Raw genomic sequence first — 14,777 nt, forward strand, 5'->3', positions numbered from 1 at the left:
TTCATACCACATGGATTGTTCTATCTTTTGTATTGCTACAAATCACAATCCATCTTTAATTACAGAAATAAGATAAACATGTGATATACTTATGCAGTAAAATCCTTCAATTTGACTGGAAGTCTTCCATCTCAATAGTCAATCCACATTTGTTATTAACTAAAAAAAAAAAAAAAAAGGCTTGCACTACAACATTCAGAAAATTTTGAGTCAAACCAGATGCTTGGAACTACCAAAGACTCTTTGACTTCCTTATTCTGCACCTTCAACCGGTTTCATTGCTTCAATTTCTTTTAGATTTTCCAAAGAAGAGATGCGTCCATCCAGAGATTTATAAAAGTCATTAATCTACATCACCATGGATATAATAATTTGTTACAACTTTAGAAACAATGTGGTAATTGGATATATGTACTTTTTATAACACAGATATTAACAGCTTTTTAACAAACTAAATAAGTTTTTATAAACCTTAGAAAAAATAAATACCAAAGCTCCCACTAGTGAATAAGTTTCCAGCAATGCACTTGTATGCATGTAGCAAGTTTTACTTAAGAACAAAAATGGAAATTTCATAATACAGCTAAATTTTATCAAATGGGGGGGATAAAGAAAGTAAGAAACAATCCCTAAAATGCCATGGAACTCTAGACTCAAGATTTCAAACAATAATAAAGATTTTTGTCTTTCTACCTCCTCCAAAAGCGCTTTTATTCTTTGCTAAATGTTGTATCTAATGGCATAAACTTCTGAAATTAATGGAAGCATGCTTTTATTTAAAAAGTGCAGCTCAAGAAAAGAAGGTAGATAGATCTATAAACATATTCATTTAGCCTATAAGCATGTAAACCCCATGTTTTCCAAAGATATAATCTAGGGCATGCTGCAAGATAAAACTCAATGGTTGCCCACAAAAACTAAATTGTTTTCCTACTCCACATAACATACTGAAAATCCAATTTAATCGTGGTTCATGTATGGAAAGGGCATGCTGATCGGTTACCTAGGGTTCTGATTTTGTGCGTTTTATATCGAATCACAGCATAATAGCACCAACATTTATCAATTACTGCTTTAAAACTGAGAGAATCACTCAGTCAATTCGAAATAAAGACGATAACGCATTTGGGATACACCACCGGTAGTAATGGGACTAATTGGTACACAAAGTAGAGGAAAAGGGAAAGAGAATACCTGTTGAGACATAGATTGATGAGCGACCTTGTAATCCTTGTGAAGAAAATAGAATCCACCGGCTGAAGCCACCGCAGCGCCGGCGAAGAACGAAGCGAACCTCACCCTGAGTACGTATCCCATGACTTCCCCGATTCAATCGAGAGAGATGGCGAAAGAGGGGAGTAATCAAAGTATTGGGCTGATATAAACAATTGGGCTTTTCGAAAAAGTAATTTATGTACTGGATCAGCCATTTGTCATATACAAGTAGATGTGCACAAACCGGATTTTTTTTTCAAATCGGAAAGGTTCAGTAAACTGGTTTGGTTCTTGTCAACAAAGTCAAAATCGGTTAACCCCTAAAACGGTTCGGTTCTGATCAACAAACTCAAAACCGGTTAACCCCCAAACCGGTTTGGTTCCAAACAGGTCCACCTCCAAAAAGTTGCCAACTTTACTATAGAATCTATCAATCGTATTTATTGTTCCAACATAAAGTTGCCAACTTTACTCTCCTACATGCCTTAATGGGTCTCAACAATTAAAAATGAACTTAATAAGGGTCTTAGGGGGTGTTTGGATAGGGAAAAAAGAGGGTGCTTATTGTTTATTGCGTATTCCCACCACAATAAGCAAAGTTTAAGTGTTTGGATAGAAATCCTTAAAAAGCAGCTTATTGTGGTAAGGATAAGCTAAGTAAACTGATTTTAATAAGCATCTCGTCCCTTGCTTATTGCTTATTCTCGCCACAAATAAGCTAATAAGCTATAATCCAATTTATCCAAACACCCCCTTAATACTTGCATGAAACAAAATCTTCTATAAAATTTGCATTTTTATGAACAAATGACCTTATTGGAGCTTATATCTAGCATCCACTACATCTGTAGTATATCAAAAGCTCATCTTTACATCAAAGGACTATAAAGGTCAAAGAAACACCATAAAGTAGATCCAACCTAAATGGTCATCAATGTATAAGCTTTTTACCTTAGAAAGCTTGCAAATGAGAAGATACTCCCGGATCTACAAGCTCAAGCCACTCCTCCAAGTGTTCCCCTTCTTCTTCTTCACCACAAATCACTTTTCAAGCACAAAAATCATCTAATGCACTTAGGGTTCAAATCTACGGTTTAAAAGGGGTGAAGGCTGAAGATATTAGGGTTTGGTGTTGAGTTAAGGAGCTTAAATAGGGTCCAAGGCCCTAAATTAGGGTTGCATGAAACTGGAGTACGCCCTACATACTCCTATTACACTCAGCATACTCCCCAAAGGTGTTGCGATCCTTCTCCCTGGTACACCTCGCCTACTCCCTATATACGCCCAGCGTACTAGGGTTAACCCTAAACCCTACCATTTTCCGAAGACCATAACTTCTTCGTTATAAGTCTGTTTCCGACAATCTTTATATCAACGAAAAGATAACGAGAAGCTCTACGCTTCTATCAATTCATACTTGCCTTAAAACTTCCCGAACTAAAATCTAATTTCCATAAAATCTCAAACTGACACTTTATCGATATACCCTTTTGGCTCAAAAACACAAACTGAACTCCTGAATCATCTAAATTGCATTACCCACACCCAAATGGGTCTATATCTCTCTTTCCCCAAAGGCCCTAAGCTCGATGATAACCGATCTTCGGGCCACAACCCCGAATTAAAAAACAATTCGGAACAGGGTGTTACATGAGTAGTTTCATATCTTTCAACTTAAGGAAAACATGACGTGGGTAGAGTCACTGGAGGAGGAGGAAGAGTTGGAGAAGCATGACGTCCACTTCCACCATTTCCCAAAGAAGAAAAAACATTTTCACCTTTATCTGATAGTGCAATATCATCTTCATTAGCTAGAGGAAAACTATTTCCAAAAGAATGAAGAAGATCATTATTGTCTTGACTTGACATATATAAAAGGGAGAAAAGAGAATTCAAGTTAGTTTATTTTAATCATTAATTATTAACCCATCAATTTTAAATTAAGTCTCGGATCCATATTTTCGATGCAAACTTTGAAGAGGGATGTCGTAATCAAATTCAAATCTATTTTTGGTAGGTAAATCTCTTACCAATCTCAATCGTATGAAACTCCTAGATCTTTTGAGATTCATTAAATTCAATCAATGGCATGTTTAAACTCAGATTACGATCTTACTTTTGTCACTGGGATGTCGAGGATCACAAACGAGATGTGAATAACCATGCAAATTAACTTGGCACTCTTTATGTCATTTATCATCTCGTTTTAATGTGTCGGTTAGCCACACGCGCTCTATTAATTGTGACATCCCCATTTTCATGCTCATTTTAAAATTTTTATTTATGCTTATTTGAAAATTAGAGTATTCATTTTAAAGAATAATATTGCAGAATTTGTTCCCAAAAAAAACATGATAAATATATTATCAAAGCATTTCCGAAGAAATGTACTTTGTTTATATAAAAACTTTGGGATGTCATCGTCAATATAAAAACATAAGCATAAACAGACATTACATTTATTGACACTAGTGATTTACATCTCCTTTAATCTATCATTGTAATGTAGCTTCATATTGACACTTGTGATACAAATAAACTAAGTAGATTAGGTTGGGAAACCTGGTGAGTACATAGGGATTTCAATCCCACAATGTTATATATATATATATATATATATATATATATATATATATATATATATATATATATATATATATGTTTTAGAACTACAACATATACAATTTAACCTCATATAAGCAATTTTACCCCACCTGGTAGACCCTCACAACGACACAGTCTATACTCTCGGATCTAAAATTTACCACTTTACCTAATCCATACTCCCAGATCGGGTAGGTCTAATCCATGCTCTCGGATCAATAACTATGTCCATTCCATACTCTCGAACTAGGGACAAATGACTATGTCTAATCCATACTCTAGGATCAATAACTATGTCCATTCCATACTCTCGGACTATGGACAATAGACTATGTCTAATTCATGCCCCTGGCTTAATGACAAATAACTATGTCCTCTCCATACTCTCGGACTAAGGAAAAATGACTAAGTCTAATCCATGCTCTCGGATCAATGACAAGTTTTAAAGTTCTAGCCTCCATGTATATCTCACTCGTACTCATAAGGAGATACTATCCAATATTCCTCTTAATTAATTTAGGTTTACTCTGTATCCTAAATCATCATATATGCTCTTAACACGTATTTCAGGAAATATCAAATACTTCACACACAAACATATATTTAATACTTTAATCAATACTTGTATTAAAGTCATGTTCATGGAAGGGACTATGCACTCACTTGTTAAAGTGATGATTTCAAACTCGGGCAACTCTTCGCTTCTAACAATTCTATTTTCCTTCGACAAAACCTAGTATCATTACCGCTAGATTTTAGTCTAATATTTATTGCTACTATTTATGAGCGATATTATTTTATAAGTCTTAAACAATAATTTTCAACTACTATATATACAGACAAGGGCTAGACATGAGACACCGGAGGGCAGGACCATTTTGGCATTATAACACTTTTGAAATCCAACACCCTATGCGGCCCTTCAAACTAGATTCATGTACTGCGAGTAGTTAAAAGATATTATAATAACACTTTGTATATTATATTTTATAATATATTTATTGTTTATAAGTTCATAATAACGTTATTGAACCTAAACATAACTTGTACTTAATGTAGGGTAAGCATAACTCACTTACTTGGAGGTTTGGCTACGAACCATGCTACATAGGGGCAGAGCTTCCGAGCCAAAAAGATCTTCTTCTCAGAGCCTTCTGGCGCTCTGGGACTCGCCTCTAGCACTTAGATGTTACTAGGGATTGGAAGGGGTTTAGAGAGATGTTTGAGAGAGAAAGAATAGGATAGGTGTGAAGGAAATGGAAGATTTGCGCCTATATTTATAGGCTGGTAAATGGCCCAACTCGGCGAGTTCTGAGCCTCCCACTCGTCGAGTTGAGTGCCTAGTGTCACCATCTGGTGGCAAGGCGTGGGGAGGAAGCAATGGTCAGGATCGTGCCACGTATCACTCGTAGATTATTCCAAAAACTAATTATCTTCGAAAAACCGTAACTTTTGCATACGAGCGCCATTTTTGATGTTCTTTATATCCACGTAGGCGGCAACATGATCTACAACTTTCGTTTAGAATCCGTTGGCTAATTTTGACTGTATTTTTAAAGTTATATTTTAACAGACTTAGACAGATAAAATCCGTTAAATATTCATAACTTTGTCATCCGACATCCGTTTTCGTACGTCCTTTTATTGTTGAGTTCTTATTAACGAGATCTTTGATTCTTGTTTAGATTGTGTTGGCTAAAAGTCGGTCGATCTAAAACTTGAATTCCGGGTTGTGCACTATTATGCTATGTTAAATCTTAGAAAAATCATAACTTCCTCATACGAAGTTAGATTTGGACGTTCTTTTTATGCACACTCTCGGTTTAACATATACTACAACTTTTGTTTAGATCGCTAAGGCTAAAAAGTATTTTGTTGTAAACTCACTTTTTACGATTCCCGGTGTCGTGTCGGTTTTGCCGTAAAATTTCGACGGGTCATAACTTCTTCGTTATAACTCGGATTTTAGCGTTCTTTATATGTACAGAACCCTTGTAAAATATACTATAACTTGGTTATGATTATTTAATCTACATAATCTTCTATCAAAAAGTCATTTTTTAACGGTTATTGTGTCTAAATTGACTAGCCTGAATCTGCGGGCGTTACGTTAATCAACGATAATTTTCGAGACACCACTACCACTCTTTATTAGTCCCCCATTAGTATGTTTGTTAACCACACATATTCCAGTAATGACTTATAAAGTGTAATGTGCAATCAAATTCATATTTTCCTAAAGTAACTAAGAGTGAAATTTTAGAAAATAGTTTAGTTACTTCATATCATTATACTTATTAATGAGATTATGACCTATTAAATCCGTTCGGCTAACGACCATCAACTATAAAGGAGAGCGATGGGTGAAAGTAGACACCCATTCAATGACCATTTTATAGGCCGCTTCCTTATACCCTCTTTATAGTATGGTTTCGTGAATGAAATATACTAACGATTTGACTGGCTATTCTTATATATATATATATATATATATATATATATATATATATATATATATATATATATATATATATATATATATATATATATATATATATATTAAACTTTTAATTATATATACATAGTATAAGGTGTACTTTTAAACATTTTAAATTGCAAGAGTTTAATCTTTTAATAAATTAAACTTTTAACTTAATTAAATTTAAACCATTTTATGGATTTATTCATTATCTTTTAATTAATCATTTAATTAAATTAATAATAAGATCCATAAGGATAATTTTAATCATATAAATTTATCATTATCTTATCTATAATCATCTCCTAATATTTTGGGTTTATTTAATTATCTAATATGAACAAAATTCAGATTATGGAAGATTATATAAAAGATAATTACCAAATAACAATCAAATAAATCAAATTAGGCAAAAATTCCAAAAATTCGAATATAGTCTGTCAGGAACCAGATTTCCAGATTTATATGTGCTCACGTCGTGAGATCTGATTCTTCAGAAAAATTCGATTTTGTTCAGGTTCAAGAAATATACATTCAATTGTTAGAAAACCTACGCTCAGATAACACTGATGGGTTTTACATGTATTTGTAACACCTTAAGTTCAGAAGTGCAAGTTTAGGGTTCTTAGTGTAAATAAGTAAGGTCGACTCGGTGAGTCAATGGATAGACTCGGCAAGTCGAGTCGCGATTCTGGTCATATGTTAAGTGACCAACTCGGCGAGTCGGAAGTGGACTCGGTGAGTCGGTGCTGAAGGGAGAAAACCCTAGTTCCGGGTGTTGTGCCCTATATAAAGCACATTATAGCCACCCTCAGCCTCTTTACTGCCCATTTGAGTTATAGAAACCCTAATTAGTGTGTGTGAGCCTCCATTGTTAAAATTTGAGCTTGGAAGAAGAATTTAAGAGGAGAAAGTTAGAAGATCAAGAAGCTAGCATCGGGAGATCATTGTAGATCCAGAATCTACTCCTTCTTGGGCACATTTCTGAGGTAACAAGTCGTTACCTTGAGTTTTCTCCTTCTAGATCCATTCTTGGTTGTTGTTTTGGGAATTTTAGCTTGATTGGAATCCATTTCGGGTTTAGAGGTTACATGTGAAGTTGCAACTTCAGATCTAGGTTAATAGTGAGCCATGAAAGCTTAAAGCATCAGCCATGGGGCTTGATTTAGAGTTTCTTTGTCCCAAAACCACCTTGTAGCTTGATTAGAGCTTGTTGAGCCTTGCATGTACGTAAAGTTGGAAACTTTACGTGTGAATCTGGCCCTAGGAGTCCAGATCTATGTATTGGAAGCAATGAAATGGCCTGAAATCGTCTAAATAAAGATGTCACATTTTGGACTTGGCGAGTGGAAGAACAACTCGGCGAGTCTGTTGAAGATTGCCTTGGACTCGGCGAGTTTGTTCTTGGACTCGACGAGTCTGGTCGTGGAACCCTAACCTTTTCTGGTTAAGCCTCGAATTGGTGAGTCGAGGGACGACTCTGTGAGTTAAGCAGGATGGGACTCTGAGATTGTTGGGCTCGACGAGTCTTGGGGCGACTCGACGAGTTGAGTCGTATAATCGGAGTTCTGAGTAAAGGAACTCGACGGGTTGACTCGACGAGTAGGGTCAACCATAAAGGTTGACCTTGACTGAGGACTTTGACTTGGACCAAGGGTTGACCAGTTTGACTTCCAAGGGTATTTTGGTAATTATTGGTGTTTATTGGTTTTGGTTATTGGTAATGATCAGTGGTGGAGTCTGTGCTGGTGGTCGGAGCAGCGTGGTCTTATTCCTTCAAGTCGGCAGTTGCAAGTGAGTTATCCTCACTATTTCAACAGGGTCTAAGGCACCAAGGTCGGCCCTTTATCGGATGGAAATCCGGGTAGTTGTTGTTATGTTATTGTTTTGCTATGTCTGCATCAGGGTAGTTAGGATGGTATGTGTTAGAGACCTGGTTAAGGTCGGTATCCAGGTATATAGGATGATGTTATGCTAGTGACCGGTTAGGTCTGTATCCTGGTTAGGATGTTGCTATGCTATGTGATGTGTTGGATCGGTTTGATTAGTTGTGAGATGTTATATGATTATATGTTTATGTGCACATGGTTGTTGGACTGTGGTTGGGTTGAGGAAGGTCCTGCTTTGTGCTGTAGGCCAACATACCTAGGGCGGACCGGTTAGACCGAAGGCCCGGCGAGCGGTCCGGATAGGCTGAAGGCCCCAAGAGGGCAGACCAGACGTGTCGAGGCTTGGAGAGTGGACCAGACAGACTGAAGGCCTGATGAGTGCAGACCAGTCATACTGTAAACTCAAAGAGTGGAGCAGGTGGACTGAAGGCCCGGTGCGGGCGGACCAGTCATGCTGAAGACTCGGAGAGAGAGTGGACAGGGTGACTGAAGGCCTGGTGTAGGCGGACCAGTCATACTATAGACTCGATATGCATGGCTGTTCTTTTTATGATATGATATGATATGTGTATGGTATTGTGGTTGGTATTTTGGGGTAACTCACTAAGCTTTCAGGCTTACAGTTTCAATGTATTGTTTCAGGTACTTCAGGAGGTCGTGGCAAGGCAAAGGCGTGATCGTACCGCTCCTCAGTTTTATGTTGATGTTTCTGGGATACTCTAATAATAAATGAACTAAAAACCTTTTTGTAATAAGTTAATGGATATGGGTTGTTTTGAAAAGTTTAAATTGGTTGTAAATTTCCACAGTGTTACAAGTTGGTATCAGAGCCTTGGTTTGAGTGAATTGGAGGAACATTCGTGTGAATCCAGTCTCAAATCAAGGAGAGTTTTCAAAGTGAAATTGAAATGGTTTTCAAAAATAAGTAGAGGAGGATGCGGAGGTACAATCAGCCAGAGCCAGTAAGTAAACCCCAAAATACCATACAAGTTATTTGATTATGTGAGATGTTAGAACAACATGCTAGTACTAGGCTAGGGATCTTCAGAAATTGCATGATAGAATTGCTTGATTATATGATGCCTGCTAGCCTAGGGTTCCCTGTTATGTGAGGTAGTTAGCAGTTCCTATAGAGGTGAGGATTGAGTGTTGCCATGTATATGATTATCGCTAGGGTGTTGTGGTGATACTTGATATAAATATCGGTAGGTGTGGAAGGTAGTATGGGCCTTTACTACTGAAAGCACAGGACCCATACGCTTATCAAGGAAGTCACAACCCCTAGGGTCGGGTTGGGAGTTGGTATCCGGGTTATTGGGGAAGCATCTGATTTTCTGGCGGTGTATTTGCAGTATGGTGGTTACGAGACATGCCGGGAGTGGATCCGGGTAAGGATCGGGATCAAGAAAGGGCGGTCAGGGTGGATCAGTGCCACCCGAGGTCATCGATCAGATGAATACGGATGAGTTGGATGCCAGGATTCGTGAGATCCTGCATGATAAGATTTCTACTATGTTCCAGGCGGAGATGCCAGAGATGTTTGGGTCGATCAAGACTGCCATGGTTGAGTATTTTGATGAGCGCTATGCAACTCTTGCAGAGACGCCTACTGTGGCAGCTGCAGCGGCTGTAGCAGCGACATGTGGAGGAGTCGGTCGGGGTTTTCAGTATCGGGACATCGATAATACGAAGCCCCCTACTTTTGATGGAGTTTAGGATCCGATCATTGCTATGAGGTGGTTGTCAGGCATAGAGGGTTGTTTCTTCACGTGTTCATGTCATGCGGATCAGAGGGTGAGGTGTGCTTTGAACCTTTTAAGGCTCGGGGCAAAGGATTGGTGGAGGTTGACTACGGGATCATATTCTGATGTGCAGCGGGCTGTGGTTACATGGGATCAGTTCCGGGAGATGTTTAGTACTCGATATGTTTCGAGGGTTGAGAGAGAGAGAGAGGTTGGCTCAGAAGTTATTGCAACTGAAGCAGGATTCGGAGTCGGTGATGGAGATCACCAGGATGTTTACTTAGAGGGCGATGTTTTGCCCTGAGTTTGCTTCGGAGCAGGCTCATATGTCCCGATATCTGAGTATGCTCAAGAGGGATATCAGGCAGTTTGTGTCTACGCAGAGGTGCGATACCTTGCTGGAGTTGCAGGAGGCCGCTCAGCGGCGTGAGTTGGAGATTGAGTTACAGTTGCGAGAGCAGAGATAGGCCCCGGTGCAGTCGCAGCCGGCGCCAAAATGGTCCAAGACCGTTGATTCCAAGTTGGGAGGTCAGGGTAGCCACACTTGCGAGCAGTGTGGGAAGGGTCATACCGGAGTTTGTAGGTCCGGTGGTTCATGCCGCAAGTGTGGGAGAGAGGGGCATTATGCGAGGGATTGCCGTCAGTCAGCCCCGGTTCAGGATTTGAGGATTTGTTATCATTGCCATCAGGTTGGTCACTTGAGGGCCAACTATCCTCATCTTGTTTCCAGATCGGTGCAGGGTCCAACACCGTCTTCTGTGAGGATTATTGGCGGGGGTCAAGGTGGAGTGGAGCCTCCGAGGGTTCAGGGGCGCGTTTTTCAGCTCACAACATAGAAGGTCAGGGCAGAGCCGGATGCAGTTGCGGGTATGTTTTCGTTTCCATTTTGTTATCTTGTTATCTTGTGGTTATTATGGAGTATTTGTTGGATTAGTGTCTAAGTCCATAACTATTTGGTATGTACTTGACCCGATGGTGCATGGTCCTTTTGGGTTGCCTTCACCAAAACAACTTGATAGGATGAATTATGGAAAGAGAGGATTAATTATGATTTATTAATATATTATAAGAATAATATATTAAAGAAGAAATCATATTGTTTAATTAATATTAGTCAAGAATTAAGTTTATCGCTAAAAGAGATTAATTAAACTTAAGGGACTGGAATTGTAATTATAAGATAATTGCAATTGGGCTATGGATTACCTTATAATATAAAGTTGGACGAATTCTATGGGGAAGCCCATTAGAAATCGTCCAAGGCTTATTAAAGAATGGTCCATGGGCTGCTTAGGGCTTAAGCAGTCACTTTAGGGTTTCCTAGTTCAAAACCCTAATAGCCTACATGTATATAAAGTTCCCTTAAGCCCCAAAAACGTGGTGAAGACTCCTTCTAGGGTTTGTAGACGTTTTGGGCAGCCTCCTTCTCTTCTCCTCTTCATCCTCTTGCTCTTGGTGTTTGTGAACCATTAGAGGAGTGACATTTGTGACTCTAAGCTTTCTAAAGTCAATACAAGAAGGATTTGAGATTGTTATTGCTACATAACAATCAAGGTATGATCTAAACCCTAATTTATATATTATATTGATTAACATATACTAGATCTAGGGTTTATAGTCTTGGATGAAATGCATGTACAATAGAGAAACCTAGATCCAAACATTAGGGGTTGTATGAGCACATAGGATGTTCTTTTGGCTAAAACCCATCAGTGGTATCAAAGCCTTGATTGGTTTCTATTGTATTGATGCCTTGTATGTTTGTTCAAGTTGCAAAATCGATTTTTAGCCAACCTGCCTGATGAACTCGGCGAGTCCCATTGTGGACTCGGCGAGTAGGCCCCTAATCGGCGAGTCCATAGTTCGAGCGTCAAAGAGGGGATTTCGGGATTTCTTGCTGTTTTACTCATGGATACTTGCCTTATTTGTTTTAGGTTATTAAAATCTGATTTTAAACATATTTATGAGTATATCCTTGATTAAACAAAAGATAATTACCAATTGATTAGATAATAACTTCCTTATATGATAAAGTTTGATTATTTGTATTAATTGGGTAACTTACTTTGCAAGAAATTGAAATTAGGTCAAATATAGATAATGATAAAATTAATTGTTTAATTTATATTATTTGTTATTGGATCCTTGTGTTATGAAAAGTTTCAATTTTCCCCTTTAGGTTTTATAGTTTAAATTTGAACTCAAAAGTTTTGTTTTGAAATTTAAATAGTTGAAACCCTAATGTTTTGAAAAAGGTTTCAAAACTTGCCTCAAGTTTTGGAATTTAAATTTTGATTGAAAAGTTTGATTTTGAAATATTTAAATTCTAAATCCTAATGTTTTGAAATGTTTCGAAACTTGCCCTCAAGTTTTGGAATTTAAAAGTTGATTAAAAGTTTAATTTAGGAATGTTAAATTCTAAAACCCTAGTGATGTTTTGAAAAGTTCATATCACACCCTTATGGTTTTATTAATTAATTAAGGTGTATAATTAAAAGAGGTTTAATAAATCCATAAAAGTTTTGGTTTGCAATTTAATTGAATTAAAAGTATAATTATTAAGTTTGACCACCTAGTATTTTAAAAGTGTAAAATACACCCTATACTATATATAACATTAAAAGTCTAACATTATATATATGTATAAGTAAAAGTCTGTCTTACCGTTAGTAGGCCTCATTCACGAAGCTGGTCTATAAGGGGTGTTTAAGGAAATTGCCTATAAAATGGCGATTGAATGGGTATCCACTCTTACCCACCGCACTCTTGACTAGTTGAGGGTCATTAGCCGAACGGGTAGGATAGGACAGAAACCTTTCATTATAAGTATAATGAAGTACAAAAGTAACTAAATGTTTACAAAATTCCCAATCTTAGTTACTTTAGGCAAAAGTGAATTGATGCAATTCCATGAAATTACACTTTGTGCCCTTGCGAAGACGTTAGTGGAGCGCATGTGGTTAACCGGCACACTAAATGGTTCTAAGCAAAGGTAGCAAAGGGTGACTCAATGTTTGTCATAGTTCAGTGGAGCGTGTGTGGTTTACCGGCACATCGAATAGGTGACTGTAACATGTGAGGGCACCATGTAGATTTGCATGGTTATTCACACCCGCTTTGTGATCCTCGGCATCCCAGTCACAAACTAGATGGGCATATCAAGATTTAAACATGCCATTGAAAAGGTTGAATGAATCTCAAAGAATCTAAGAGTTTTCAATACATTTAAGACTTAATCTGTTTTTCTTTTTTCATGGTGGAAAATTAGTGAATCGTCATTCACTTACCTTCAAATGTTCTGCAATTAGGGTTACGACATCCCTCTCCCGAGTTGTGGAATATTGTGTTGGGTCCTAGCCTTAATATCTCATTTGGGTGATTTATGAAGGACTCAATCAACCAACTAACTTGAATTTGTTTTCTCCCGTTTTGTAGATGTCAAAGTTCGACAACTATGGTCTTCCCAAATCCCGTGGAACAAGCATTCCACATGAAGATGATATTCCACGATTCGATCGAGGAACAAGAGATCATGCTTCACTTCCTCCTCCTCCTCCTCCCGTTATTCTCCCTAACCCACAAGATCGAAGAATTGAAAGGTTCAATGTCACTAAAGCCCTATTGGAAATGAAACATGAAGATGGTAAACTCGTGTGTGCCCACGTTCTAGGAATGAAATCACACATCGATAGGTTGATAATGTTGGGTCCGTCATTCCCGGATAAGTTGGCTGTGAACTGGGTTCTGCTGTCACTCCCTAAATCATATAATGAGTTCAAAAGAAAGTATTATATGATGGATCATGACGCAAACCTCATTGACCTAACTTACATGCTCATTGCTGCTGAATCAGAAATGATTTGGCAAAGCAATGTAGCATATTTGTTGGGAAATTCAACCAACCATGCTTCCAAGGACGTTCTAGGAGAACCGACCTGCGTTTGCTGCCAAAAGAAAAGGCGTTGGATACAAGTCTGCCCTAAGAGCCTGAAGAGTCCAAAAGATGGGAGAGTCAAAATGTATGGCTGTGCTTCAGGTAAAATCCACTATCTAATTCCATTAAGTTCCTATTCGTTGATTCTTAATACATGATGTGATAAGATTGCATTTGAATGTTTTGCAGGATCAGTGAAAAGAGAGGAAGCTTGATGAAAGAGCAAGATGAATCTAATCACGAAGAAATGGATCTCGATTGCATGGATTTGAAGATTAGATTTTGAGCTAAGAAACTTATGATAATGTTGTTAGGAATTTTTCTTTTGACTACATAGTTTTCAGTTGATTTTGCATTGTAAGGACAAATGTTTTCCGCTGCTTTTATGAATAAAATAAATTTTTGATATGACTTATTTATTTATTTATTTATTTCCTTGCAATTAAATCATTATGAAAATTGATGTTTGCATATTTATACAACGAATGGATAAGATTCTTAATTATGTTAATAGTGGAAATGTCAAGAATTTACCAAATAGGGAGAGTCTCTCATCACCCAAGTTTCAATTGGACAGAAACTTGGAATTGGTTGCACGATGAATGAGAAATTTCATATTTGGAAATTAGACTAATTCGTTAACAAAGTGTCAAGTGAAAGACTATTAGATCGAGTACACAAAAGTTGTGTGTTGATCAAGTCCACCACAAGGGTAACAAAGATATTCGTCATGATTTACTAAAAGATTAGTAAATATGATTATGCTTATAAGATTAAGTGTAATTCTAAATTGATTGAAAAATGTTTAAATCAATAGCAGAACGAATAAGAAGAATCAAGTAGGTAGAAAGATAAAAGTTTCTCTATTCTAAGAAGAAGGGAGAGTACCTTTTATGCTTTATGATATGACTTAA

The 14,777-nt window shown here is 37.5% G+C and overlaps 1 protein-coding gene across 1 annotated transcript; it reads right to left on the reverse strand.

The window, feature by feature from the left end:
• Window positions 1-1,364, reverse strand: LOC111880883 (uncharacterized). The gene is made up of 2 exons (XM_023877294.3): window positions 1,195-1,364; window positions 1-348 (listed from the first exon to the last, which is right to left on the reverse strand). The coding sequence occupies exons 1-2, from the start codon at window positions 1,315-1,317 to the stop codon at window positions 253-255; spliced, it is 219 nt and encodes a 72-aa protein (XP_023733062.1). The 5' UTR covers window positions 1,318-1,364; the 3' UTR covers window positions 1-252.
• Window positions 1,365-14,777: the final 13,413 nt, after the last annotated feature.

This window comes from Lactuca sativa, chromosome 6 (assembly GCF_002870075.4).
Source record: "Lactuca sativa cultivar Salinas chromosome 6, Lsat_Salinas_v11, whole genome shotgun sequence".
NCBI classification, from domain to species: Eukaryota; Viridiplantae; Streptophyta; class Magnoliopsida; order Asterales; family Asteraceae; genus Lactuca; species Lactuca sativa.

What these genes read in the sequence shown, in the direction of transcription:
- LOC111880883 (XM_023877294.3), bottom strand. Translation starts at nt 1,317, where the DNA reads ATGGGATACGTACTCAGGGTGAGGTTCGCTTCGTTCTTCGCCGGCGCT. An exon ending in ATCAATCTATGTCTCAACAG is followed by an intron (nt 349 to 1,194) that starts GTATTCTCTTTC and finishes ATGGTGATGTAG; the next exon opens with ATTAATGACTTTTATAAATC.